This window comes from Papio anubis, chromosome 14 (assembly GCF_008728515.1).
Source record: "Papio anubis isolate 15944 chromosome 14, Panubis1.0, whole genome shotgun sequence".
Taxonomy (NCBI): Eukaryota; Metazoa; Chordata; class Mammalia; order Primates; family Cercopithecidae; genus Papio; species Papio anubis.
Window position 1 is genome coordinate 54,362,619 of NC_044989.1, and position 13,905 is coordinate 54,376,523.

General features: G+C 36.9%; 1 protein-coding gene across 5 annotated transcripts in view; it reads right to left on the reverse strand.

Annotated features, from left to right (window-relative positions):
* The window catches only part of PSME4 (proteasome activator subunit 4), a 106,777-nt gene that overhangs the window by 65,393 nt on the left and 27,479 nt on the right, over positions 1-13,905 (reverse strand). For 3 of the 5 annotated variants that reach the window (XR_004178252.1, XM_031655160.1, XM_031655156.1), the window contains exons 4-11: positions 12,808-12,873; positions 10,400-10,444; positions 7,507-7,656; positions 6,881-6,944; positions 6,194-6,268; positions 4,415-4,537; positions 2,489-2,581; positions 1,593-1,858 (exon numbers count right to left, since the gene is read on the reverse strand). Coding sequence is in view for 4 of the 5 variants with exons in the window: in XM_031655160.1 (XP_031511020.1) it covers positions 1,593-1,858; positions 2,489-2,581; positions 4,415-4,537; positions 6,194-6,268; positions 6,881-6,944; positions 7,507-7,656; positions 10,400-10,444; positions 12,808-12,873 (882 nt within the window). In the remaining variant the exon portion in view is untranslated. The remainder of the gene's footprint in view (positions 1-1,592; positions 1,859-2,488; positions 2,582-4,414; positions 4,538-6,193; positions 6,269-6,880; positions 6,945-7,506; positions 7,657-10,399; positions 10,445-12,807; positions 12,874-13,905) is intronic. The other 2 variants (XM_031655157.1, XM_031655159.1) reach the window with 2 other exon arrangements.

Sequence of the window (13,905 nt, forward strand, 5' to 3'; positions counted from 1 at the left end):
CTGAGGCAGAAGAATGGCGTGAACCTGGGAGGCGGAGCTTGTAGTGAGCCGGGATAGCGCCACCGCACTCCATCCAGCCTGGGCAACAAAGCGAGACTTTGTCCCAAAAAAAAGAGAGAAAGAAACATCAAAAACACTCCAAACTTCAAAATTTTAGCTAAGCAAACAGATGAAGTCCCACCTCTCCAGGGAGCATCAGGGAACCTGCCATTAACTGTTAGCTTCTGCTACTCTGTGGAGGCCAAGAAGCAAAGAATACGGGGATTGAAGACAGACAGGAAACTGCCTATCTTCCCCCACTCCATTTCCTAATTAAGTTCTATATGCTGGAAGAGTTTCAATGCCCCAAGATGTGTATGTAAAAATAAAGTAAGTTGGGAAAATGAAGTGCAGTCTAACTTGAATATTTATGGCAATGAGGGCAGGTAAGGCAGCATAAACAGCTGAAAATTATAGATAATGGAGGCCCATTTTGGTTAAGACCTTGAACATGGTACTCTTCCCCAAGTAAATATGACCAATACTTATTCTGTCTCAACAATAAGACAGGAAATAGGCTATAGTTTGAATTCTACCACTAGGGACCTTGGACAAATTTTTATGGAACTCAATGGCTAGATCCTTCTAGGTTCTAAAAACTAACATTCCTCCTCTATATTTGACAAAAACATTTAGAGAGAGATCATAAAGCTTAAGTTCAGCCAGTAGAGGAAGCAGAGGTACAACAGAAAGCTTAAGTAATTTACTCTTGAACAAATTACTTTAAAAATTGCTCTCAAAAAATTAAGAGTAGGTCGGACGCAGTGGCTCACACCTGCAATCCCAGCACTTTGGGAGGCCAAAGAGAGTGGATCACCTGAGGTCAGGAGTTCCAGACCAGCCTGGCCAACATGGTGAAACCCTGTCTCTACTAAAAATACAAAAATTAGCTGGGTGTGGTGGCGGGCGCCTGTGATCCCAGCTACTCAGGAGGCTTAGGCAGGGGAATCCTTGAACCCGGAAGGCAGAGGCTGCAGTGAGCCAAGATTTGCACTCCAGCCTGGGGAACTAATGCAAAATTCCATCTCAAAAAAAAAAAAAAAAAGTAGCTGTCTCTCTCTTTGTAAGTACATCACGCCTATTCTGTGACAGTGGCTAGGTAAGTAAAGAGTTTTCCTTACCATTTCAACACATAAACCAAAATGAATAAAATAAAATTTACTCTGTAAAAACAACACACCTGATGTAATACATGAAAATAACAAATACAATTTTCTTCTCTATCACTGATGCTAAGAAAGAAATCCAAAAACCACTTTCACTACCATGTTCTCAATCCTTAGTGACACTCAACATTTTGATCTAAAAAAAAAGGCCAGATCTTAATTCATAAGCACAAAATTCTGGTAACTAAAATGTGTGAATAACCCAAAAGATGTGTTACCCAGTTCATTTCAATTTTTTTCTTTCCAATAAACCTTTATCAAGTTACCAATCATTACATTAAAATGTCCTGCTTCTCCTCTAAGAAGCCACAGAGGAGAAAAGAGAATCAAGCTGAACAGACCAAAAGAAAAACCTAGCTATGGCTCAGACTCCCACTCACCACTTACCTTTCAAGTACAGGGGGTATTACTAATTCAGGTCTCATGAGTGCAAGATTCTGCAAAGCCTGGGCTGCTTCTAGACTACCAGTTTTGCTAAACATAGCCAAGAGGACAGGCTGAATAATGCATTGTACAAAGTCTGTAACATCTTGATCAGTAAGCTTGTGGCTATCAGGCACAGGAGTTAACCAAGAGGGCTTCTTGTATCTTTCACGATGCAATCTTCTAACAATACTGTTTGGCAGCCGCTGAAGTAGTTTCATTAACTTGTTCTGGGGACACAGAAGCAAAAAGTTCTAAGTAGGGTCTACTTTCCCACATAGATATTCATGGTTGCTCTCTAGCTTCTTGAGAAAAGATTTTTAAAATAACAGTTCTTATTATCTTATTACAAAGAACTGCACAGCATAACTAGACAGAATTAAAAGTTACCAATTAATTATTCCTAATTATTATTCCTTGTATTCCTATTATTTATTCCTATTATCATAAATTCCTATTATTCCTAATAATTAATGAAAATGAGTTTCAAATTCCAGTCTAAAACAATTGCTAGCACATAAATTTTCCATTACATGAAAGCCATTTTAACTGGCCAACTTAAAAAAACAACAAAAACAGGTAACAAGATAAAACTGAAAAGATGGTTCCACGCTTCTAAGCCATTTTTGTTACCATTTTTTTGCAAAACTGAGGCATGTTGTCAACAGTTACCACACCGATATTGTCTTATTTAATTTATATGCTCTACAACACAGTAATTTAATTTAAATGTAAGCATTTACATATAGCTAAGGCTATGAAGGACAGAAAATGTATTATAGGTCACACAATAGGCAATAGTCAAGGATGACCATATCTTTAAAATTCCAAGCCCTATAATGCAAAATGAAGTTACTCACCAGCCAGCGCCCATTATTTGAAGGATGGTAAAAAGATGTGATGCTGTTAAACAAACCAGCTAAGTGTTTTTGCACTAGCTTACTTGGTCCACCCTGTCCAGATAAAAAAGTAAAAATGTCAGTACCCATATCATACTGTAAAAACAGAGGTCAACAGGCCCAAGCCTATATGTAAATCACTAATGCAGTTTATAGTCAACTTGATGACAAAAATCAATTCTACCTTTAAATAAGAGTCAAAAACACAATGCCCTGATGAACTTCATGCAAATCAACTCAAAATATTCTACTACAAATAAGGGCAACTTACTTGAACCAACATAAAAAACTAAAAAAATACCTGTCAACTTGGGATAGCAAACAGTGTATTTTACTGTTCTGCAGCAAATAACCTGGATACTAAAATTTATCACTAAGATTATCATCTTAAAATTACCAAGAATGCTAACATCAGGCATAAAAAACCTGATGTAAAGCTGAGGCAGGCAGGTCACTTGAGGTCAGGAGTTCGAGACCAGCCTTGCCAGCACGGGGAAACCCTGTCTCTACTAAAAATACAAAAATTAGCCAGGCCTGGTGGCAGGTGCCTGTAATCCCAAATACTTGGGAAGCTGTGGCAGGAGAATCGCTTGAACCCAGAAGGTAGAGGTTGCAGTGAGCCAAGATTGCCCCACTGCTCTCCAGCCTGGGCGATAGAGCAAGACTCTGTCTCAAAAAAAAAAAAAATAGGGCTTCCCTCTGTTGCCCAGGGTGCAGTGCAGTGGCACAAACACGGCTCACTGCAGCCCTCAATCTCCTAGGCTCAAGTGATCCTCCCACCTCAGCCTGCTGAGGAGCTAGTACCACAGGCACGTGGTATCATGCCCGTGCTTACTTTTACTTTACTTTTGTTTTTTTTGTACAGGGTCTCGCCATGTTGTCCAGGCTGGTCTCAAACTCCTGGGCTCAAGCTATCCTCCCATCTTGGCTTCCCAAAGTGCTAGGATTACAGGCGTGAGCCATGGCACTTGGCCATATTTTCACACTTAACACAAAATGAAGCTGCCAGTGAGAACTGTGTGAGAAAGCAGAGCAAAACTCATTCAAACAATAACTAATACTAATCACGATCCAATTCTGTAGCCCCCAAAAATCCAGTGTCAACTCACTGCATATGTAAGATAGTAAACATCCTTCAGTGTTTGCTCCTACCAATTAAGAAAAATGGGATTTTTCTGTTTAACAATAAAATGGCAAAAACAAAGGGGGCTTAAATTTGTTTTTCTTACAATGAAATTTAAGAAGTAAACTTTTACATTAAAAAAATTGGCTTTTCCACAGAAACAAGCTAATGTATAAAATGGAATACGAAGAAATAGTTGCAGAAGCAATATATGAATGATAAGCTAGAAAATTATAATAGAAAGTGATCCTAATATTATTTGAAAGATGACACTGAAATCTAAGCTTGTGGATATGTCTTCACTTTCCTTTAATGATGTCAACAAAATAATCCTTCACATCTCTCCCTTCACAAAGATTACTTTGTTAGTAAGCTTTATGTTCAATATAATGTTTCATGTGAACATTAGCAGTGAGTAAGTAATGGAGTCTAAGCACACGCAAATCCCGAGTTGTAATCCTACCTTGGGAAAGTCTTTTGGGTTACAAGTCTGGTTCCCGGACAGTAAAAATGTGAGACACTGCAAATCCCTCAAAACTCTAGATTTAGGACTCTATTTATAATGTCTATTGGTTAGGGAGATTTCAAAATGGTGCCACTATATTCTGGATTTGATAAACATGAGCTTGCGACATCAGAAAATATCCAAGAATCACGTCACCAACCAAGCCACTGTTATCAACTTCTGTGACTACCCAGAATTTTTGTAAGGTTAACACGAAATAGGGGTGAACTATAGAAAACAAATATAATGTATTACAAACCATCATGGCGGTGATCCATATTACAGCATGTCCAATATCATAAGCATTTGTTAAAAATCTTGGGACTAACACTTGACTGCTTCCCACTGGGAGGTTCAAGCTTCTCAGAATTCTTGTAAATATCTTTTAAAAGAAAAAACAATAATTAAGGATATTTGCAGGTATCAAAATAATTCTTTAGTAAGTGCTGTATATTAGTGTTACTGAAGATATTCTCATTTTATCACAAGGGTTTTTAAGTGAAATTACATAGTATTTGGTAACTTGCTTTACTCTTTAAAAATTACATATAAATATCAACAGATGTGCTGTATGACACTCTGAGGTCACAGGCACAAGGACATAAAGCAGTTGTGTCCATGTATCCAAAGAACAGACAAAATGTGATTTATGGCTAAATATAAAAAGGCAAAAACACACATACTGTGACTAAACATGAAATATTTTGACTCCTTTCTTGTCCCAAATGCACGAATAGTTTTTCCTAAGCTCCTATTCCATGTCAAGCATGCACAACAGCACCAACCTAAATGCAAGTATCTTCTAGCAGATTGCTTTCCCTTTCAAAATTTTAATGGTGATTTGATTTTTCCCTAAGAATTTGTATTTTAGTCAATCACTTAACAACTATATTATAATAAAATTAAATTTATATTCCAAATGTATCATTACCAATAGGTAGGGGCCCAAAGGTGGGGAGAAACGATTTCTCTTCCTCAATTACTTTCTTTTTTTTTTTTTTGAGACGGAGTCTCGCTCTGTCGCCCGGGCTGGAGTGCAGTGGCCGGATCTCAGCTCACTGCAAGCTCCGCCTCCCAGGTTTACGCCATTCTCCTGCCTCAGCCTCCCAAGTAACTGGGACTACAGGCGCTCGCCATCTCGCCCGGCTAGTTTTTTGTATTTTTTTTTAGTAGAGACGGGGTTTCACCATGTTCGCCAGGATGGTCTCGATCTTCTGACCTCGTGATCCACCCGTCTCGGCCTCCCAAAGTGCTGGGATTACAGGCTTGAGCCACCGCGCCCGGCCCCTCAATTACTTTCTAATGGCCAAACAACAGAGGAAGACATCATAAGCAAAAGCAAACAGAGCATTTGCATTCAGCTGCTCCCCAGCTTTGCTCTAATGTAAGTGTGTGCATCAGAATCACCCAGCCCTACTGCAGCTCCACAGGTTATTCTACTGCAGGTGAAATAATACTGAAGATACACCTGGAATATCTAGCTTTATTTACTATAGGAAAATATATAATGTGACCTAAAAAGTGGGCAACACTGCAAAGGAGCAACCAAATACGATACACAAAATGCATTGGAAGGTACAAATGTACGATGCTCTTGATACTATACTTAGTACTTTCCAAATTACTTTTGATACTCATAGTTCATATCCTGCATAAGAAAACACATTTATGATACCTTCATGTGGTCTAATTACCTTTAGAAAAGGTCATTGGACCCAGCCCTGTAAATTATTTGTATATGTGTTTACTAATGATCAAAGAAAATTTTATGTGCCACTTGGAATTGGCATAGAAAAAACATTTCTCCTTTATAACACAGAATTGTTGTCGGTACTATTGTATTTATGTTCAAAATGTTCTTTTTTTTCCCCAGACAGAGTCTAGTTCTGTCACCCAGGCTGGAGTGCAGTAGTGCGATCTTGGCTCACTGCAACCTCAAACTCCTGGGTTCAAGCGATTCTCCTGCCTCAGCCTCCTGAGCAGCTGGGATTACAGGTGCCTACCATCATGACTGGCTTTCCCCCAAAATGTTAATTACCTTTGGTACATATGGATCCCAATCTATGTACCCTATATTATCTGTAGCCAATCGAGCAAAGAGATTTACTAGTTGCTGAAAGTAAACAAAAAGGACAAAGTTAATACATTTGTTGTTGTTGTTGTTTAAGTGTCATAGTCACACCCCTCCTCCATTTGTTCTTTTCAGCAATCATTAGTGCAATCTACTTAAATAGTTTATGACTTAGTTTTTTTTTTAAAAAAACCTCCAAATGTAAATTGATTCACATCACACATTTAAAATCAGCTGCAGTTAAAATGCTCCTAAAAAGTAAAATGACAAAGCACCATCCACAATGAATATAGAAAAGTTTAATCCAACAAATATGCTGAAAATATCCACTATACGTCCAGCACCATGATAGTACAGGCACCAAAGAAAACAAACAACAGGATCTTACATTTCATGCATTTTACAATACATGTGTATACTCCTAAATATTGATAAAACCAAAATAAATGTATACTTTTGTTAGAATACAACAAATAAAATAATATAAAATTGAGAAGGAACTGATCTTAACAGGGCTAACAGCCAATCCTAAGGAACTTCAAGTTACTTACCAAATGATCTATTAATATTTATCTCCAAATTTAAAAAGTATGGGGGGGTGGGGAAAGAAAAGAAAAGAAAAACAAAACTATAGGAGAAAAAAGGTATACTTACCCCCTCCCACTGTGGGAGATTTTGCACCGAAACCCAAAGGCCAATTAATTCATCAAACCAAAGTCTAAAAAACAAAAATGTTGTTATGTATAGCAAGTGACTTTAAAGTAGTTTAATGCCAGGTATCCTTTGTATTTTTTATAATCTATTATTGTTACTGATAACTACATAACTAGAAAAAAATAATACTGAAGTTATAAAGTTAATAAAATAATGGAGTTTTAGTCTGAATATTCCTTTCATGATTTAAGAAATCTGATCTCACAAATTAAACTTCTGCTTCATTACCAAGTACTGTCCATTCTTATTTAACAATTGCTTTCAATTTTCTACTTCCTTTTCCCTGACTTTCTCCTTTTATCTGTTTTCCTTTTATTACCCCTTCTGGCAATTCTTTCTTTCTCTTAATTTCTTAAATTAAAGCTCTCATCTTACTTGGGTGTCATCTCTTTACTTTCAATCTTATAACCGTTTTAGCCTTAACACACTTCAAGTATAATAAACTTGAAGTACAATAATGGCTGAGTTTGCAAAAACGATTTTTCTACTTGTTATTGCTTTACTAGTTTCTATATCTGTATTTCCTGCTGTATTTTTAGAATTTGTCAAGATATGCATATACTTACTTAAAACCTTTATGATGAAGTTCTGGAGGAAGGGAGGTAGGAAGAAATATTTCAAAGTAAGTGATGGCCTTTTGCATGGTTACATCAAAAGGGCACATTAAAGGTCGCCATTCTTCTAGCATCTCAGCTGTGGCATCTGCTGGAAAATATCTAAGAAAAAAAGAAGGTTTTCATGTATCTGATTATTGGCTAAAAGCTCTACAACAGCAATATATATAACTTACCAAAAGGCCGGGGGAGGAGAATATATATCATAGGATGTAACACAGTATACAAATGTCCAAACTAACACACACTTTCACAATACTAAAATAAATTCCCCATTTGGGCGAGGTGTTCATGCCTGTAGTTCCAGAACTTTGGGAAGCCAAGGTCGATGGATCACTTGAGCCCAGGAGTTCAAGACCGGCTTGGGCAAAATGGCAAAACTCAGTCTTTACAAAAAATTAGCCAGACATGATGGCAGCACACACCTGTAGTCCCAGCTACTCAGAAAACTGGGGTTGGGAGATCACTAGAGCCCAGGAGATGGAGGCTGCAGTGAGCCAAGACTGCACCATTGCGCTCCAGCCTGGGCAAGAGTGAGACTCGTCTCAAAAATAAAATAAAATAAAATAAAATAAAATAAAATAAAATAAAATTCCCCATTATACTTGGCATAAAGTAAATTCTCCTCTTGTCTAAGGGAATTTTTCTAAACACTATAAAGTTGACAAAACTCAGATAAAATATGAGTCACTCAAGTAACCTACAAAAGTAAACAGGGTTTTTGTTTTACTTCCTTTGTGCTATGTAACAGCAATTAAAAAAAAATCCTGTCATAAAGAATCTAGTCTAAATAGGAAAAGGATTACCAGTAGATGAGAAAGAGAACATCAGCCCAGCAATCTCTAGGCATGTTGAATAGACCATTGACCTTCCTTGGAACACAGAGTCCTCCCCTATACAAGAGGACTAGATGATCTGGTCTACAGGCTGTGATATTCCATAACTGTAGGAAACGGGCAGGAGTGACCCTCGAGTAGATTTACAAAATTAAAATCCAAAGTGTGCGTATATACACAAAACAAAGGTAAATAAAGAGGATACATGTATAACGGCTAAATACATCTTAACAGGCATTTTTCTTTTTTCTAAAGACAGAGTCTTACTATGTTGCCTAGGCTGGACCCAAACTCTTAAACTGAAGTGATCCTCCCACCTCAGCCTCCCAAGTAGCTGGTACTACAGAAGAGCACCACCGCATCCAGCCTTAAGAGCTTTAAAATACAAACAGCATATGAAAAATTCTGATTCTTTCCAAATAAGTTGGAAAACTTTTTCAAATAGACTTATAGGCTTGGCCCACACATCGTATTATTAATCCTATTGTATCTTCATATACTTGTGTTAATTAAAATAATACTGCAATCTTCTATGTGAAAAATAAGATTATATTTCTAAGAATACTTCTGTTGAGTTCACAAAGCATTTATGTGTCAGGTCCTTGTGTAACAGATTGGAATTTTAAAAAAACCAAAAACAAACTATGCTCCACCTTCAAAGATCTCACATATCAAGGATCAATTCCCCTTAATAAGTTTTCTGAGTCAACTGTTAACACTGTAATCCAAAATGAAAACTTGGAGTTCTATGAATTACCTATGAGCCAGTAAGTATTGAAGTGATAATCTAGTTTCCAGTGAGGAAACACAGGCCAAGAGGGTAACTGCATCGCATAAAATGACACTGTTCATTGGTGCTTATGACTCAGGGTGAATCTTACGTCGCTTGAGAGACAGATATCTCATATTCCGCAAATACATTTGCCCAACATTGAGTAATACAGAAGGTCAGCAATAAATATCTGGTTTATTAAATATGTATTTAAGATGAATATTACAAGCATATAATACATGGCTTTTCATCAAAAAGGATTCACTGATTCCATACCATCTAAACAGTCTTAGAATAACTTGATAACAACAAAAAAAAGTTCAAGTACATAAAATTGAGCTTTAATTAAAATTAAAGATAATCGGCCGGGCGCGGTGGCTCACGCCTGTAATCCCAGCACTTTGGGAGGCCGAGGCGGGTGGATCACGAGGTCAGGAGATCGAGACCATCCTGGTTAACACGGTGAAACCCCGTCTCTACTAAAAATACAAAAAATTAGCCGGGCGAGGTGGCGGGCGCCTGTAGTCCCAGCTACTCAGGAGACTGGGGCAGGAGAATGGTGTGAACCTGGGAGGCGGAGCTTGCAGTGACCCCAGATCGCGCCACTGCACTCCAGCCTGGGCGATAGAGTGAGACTCCATCTCAAAAAAAAAAAAAAAAAAATTAAAGATAACCAAAAAAATTAAAATTAAATTTTATTCACATTTATCTTTAATCATATGAATATAGGATAACTGGCAGGGAGTGGTGGCTCACGCCTATAATCCCAATGTTTTGGGATGCCAAGGTGGGAGGACTCCTTGAGGCCAGGGGTTCAAGACCAGCCTGGGCAACACAGCAAGGTCCCACTCTCTACAAAAAATATTGAAATAAAAAGAAAAGAATATGGGATATTTAAATATTCTACAGAACATAGTTGACAAAAAAAGTTATGAACCACCTTATTGGCATTACTCATTTTTTATCTCAATAACAACAATACTCTAGGAAATGCTTCCAAATAAAGATGATTTTATGTAAAATACGGTATTCTTACTTTACAATGGATGACTTTAAAATTTCTAAATGAAATCTGAGAAGTTCAGTTCACAAACTGGAAATGGTATGTTGTGCTCAGTGACTAACACCACAATGTCAGGAACGATTTATACTTTTCATTTCCTCTTCAAACCATACTAAAGATGTGGAAAAGCCCACAGAAACAACAAGAGGCTTTATAAATTGAGAAGCTACTTACGGTCGGCAGCTTTTCACGAGTGTTTTGAGAATATTTTCTACAGAACTGGGGGGGGAAAGCCATTTGATAATTAGATTGGTATATTTTAAGAACACACCTAATTCAATTAATAAATACCTCTGAGATAAGCTCATACATTCAGATATTATTTGTTTATATGTAATAACTAAGCCTTCCCTTTCATAAAGACACACCTGCAAGGATTCACTACTTAAACTCCCTAATCTACTCTTTCCTTTGCCCTCATTTCGTTGTCTCTGGTATGAACTAAAGGGAAAAAATGTTACACTGGGAAAAGAACAAATTGTTTTCAGTCTTTACAAGGTAGGCAGCAATGACCATACAACATACTTATCAACACAGTGGCTTAACACTTCAAATAATTTTTACTAAAATACTTTTACATCAAAACACAAGCAGCAGACAGACCAAAATCTGGGTGTTTCCATCAGAAATTAGCTTTCACAACCAATTCATGAGTTCGATAACCCTCCAAGGCACTTCAAGGCCAGCAACAATTATCAAAAAGAACAATAGCATCTCTTTGAGCAGATACTTATAAAGTTAGTCCAGTAACATTAAAAATTATAACTTACTTTACAACGTGTAGTTGCCTCAAGTGAATACAGGAGACCAACATAAAAATGTATGTATGAATTTATAATCAACATTTCTTTTTTAATAAAAAGGCCAACGTGTACTGGTTTAAACACATGACCAGAATGGAATATTTAAATATTTACTAGATCATAGTCAAGCAGTCAAATGCAAACAAACAATACAAACAATGGAGCACTAGGTAATTTTGAGCTGGAATTTAAAAATACATGTGTGACTACTTACAGTATGATATGTACAAGTAAAAATAAAATTCCCAAATCTCAAAAAAATGTATATATACATATATGGGAAAGGAGTAACTTTCAGGCAATGTCTCCACCTGATACTTTCTTATTAAGCTTTCTGAAATTCTTAAGTCCAGAAGTCTACCAAACTTCTCTGAAAGTTTAGGAACTAATCTGCAAAGAAATTCCAAGGAGTCACAGAAAGCAAACTCATCAAAAATAATCAATATATTATATAACCAAGAAAGGAAAACTATAATCTCATTACTTGGAGCAGTAGAAATCCTCTTTAATTTCAAAACTACTCAGAGAAAAATTAACTGAAGAGGCAACTAGGTTACAACTCACGAGATGACTTCTAAAATTAAAAAAAAAAAAAAAAACATGGCCAAAGGGCCATCAATAAGCACTGTCTCTGGTCATGAGAGGGAAGTTCTTCTTTTTCTTATAAAAAGGCTAAGCAATTCAAAAACACAGTTCAGAGAACATTTAAGTTTGCCCAGCAAAAAAAAAAACAGGGCAAACTTCTATCCAACTATGTTTAAAGCTCCCTGAAGACCACGGCTGTGATTTTTATTTCTGGGCATTTCCAAAGTGCTTATAAAAAGGCCATCTGCTCACATATATTTATACTTTTCTGTCTATTGATTTATAATAATAAACATTTTAGGCCGGGCGCGGTGGCTCAAGCCTGTAATCCCAGCACTTTGGGAGGCCGAGACGGGCGGATCACGAGGTCAGGAGATCAAGACCATCCTGGCTAACAGGGTGAAACCCCGTCTCTACTAAAAATACAAAAAACTAGCCGGGCGAGGTGGCAGGCGCCTGTAGTCCCAGCTACTCGGGAGGCTGAGGCAGGAGAATGGCGTAAACCCAGGAGGCGGAGCTTGCAGTGAGCTGAGATCCGGCCACTGCACTCCCGCCTGGGCGACAGAGCGAGACTCCGTCTCAAAAAAAAAAAAAAAAAAAAACATTTTATATCAGAGTAACAAAAAGGACAGATCTTGGGTCTTCTTTTAGTTTAGATAGAAGAATCCCATTTAGCAACAAAGTATAGAATTAACAGCTAAGGTTTAAAGAGTCATCTAGTTTTAAACTAAATTGCTCAATTTAAATGCAGATTTTTAAAAGGTAATTCTAAAATTGTAAACTGTTTATCCATGAAAATGAGCATAAGATCCACAATTCTATCAGTCCTAATGTTCGTGTTCTCATTAACATTACATTTATTTTATTGGTTCTGCGCTACACAGAAAACCTGCTGTTTTCACTTAGGACCTTTGCTATACCAACATACTTTCGCATAATGTCATAAATGATTCTAGAAAGCAAGTCATAAAAGGCTGCAAAGCTACATGTTTTCTCCAGTTCCCTTCACACTTCAGAAGAATAGGAAGTTAATTATAACACTTGATAGAGTCACTTCACTTATTAGAGGATTAGGGTATGTGGGAATGCAATTTAGTTACTCGAAATAAAGTCAATTTCAACCCCTTCTTATACATAAGGCCTGTACCATTGGATTTATGATGTTTATCCAGAAAAGGGTACAATCTCTCTAACCTGTGATATCTGTATAGTGACCTTTTGTGATTCTTGTAATCTCTCAAGATGAAAGGAACAATGTTTCTGTTTAAAAATAAAATAAAAGGTTAAGGCTAGATGCTACTAGACTACATTTCACTAATTTTTAGAGGGAGTGAATAATCACTAAATACTTTCCAACTGTTGGAAATGTATAATATTAAAGTGATAACAATTCAAAACACTTTTTTCTTTTTTTTTAAATCAAAAGGGATCTACAGAGTGACTAAGCTTTGGATGGGTTTTCTTATACCCTTTCCTCTTTAAAAAGATACGTTAGGTTGAAAAATGTATGTTAGGTTGAAAAAGAAAGCCACAGTAGAGCATATAATGGTTTACAGTTTGGGCTTAGAGTCAGACGGATCTGAATTTGAGTATCAGTTCTGCTACTTCCTAGTTGTATTATAGCTGTTTTCTCATCAATATGAGCAATAATACCTACCTCTCATAAAGCTGTTACAAAAATAAATGAGATAATGTATAGAATGCAGGTATATGGCCCAGAATTAAGGATAATAAATGTTATCTATTATTTCATACTTAGCCATAATAAATTGTATCCTCAATTTCCTTAAAAATTAAAATTTTGTGCTTATTTTGCTCTTACATTGATTCTACTGCCTCTGAGTAGCTACTAATTTATGACTTAAGGAAATCACAACAAAATAGGAAACTCCTCCCCAAGTGCCACCCTATTATTAAAGGTAGAAAGTGAGTCCTTGTCCCAGTTCTTAAGCTCTTGTTCCAGTTTCAACCAATGATTCTGTGTGAATTTTCCTCTCTGGACCTTGATTTCCTTATGATGCCATTAACAAAGTAAATGTTAAATATTAGCAGATAAGCCTGAGGAAAACCAATAGTCTTAGCCTCCAGTTACTGAGACAGTGAACTCATATAAACTTGGAGGTTTATGCCTCCTGCCTCCTTGGCCTTATCAGGACAATATTCACTTCTAAACCAGGGAAAAGTATAGCAAATGAAATATTGAAGATGAGAGTAAACTAGACTGCTCATAGCCAGAAGTACTTGCAGCTTCACTTGACAGTTCTTGAACTAAAATTTAACTTCAGAATAATA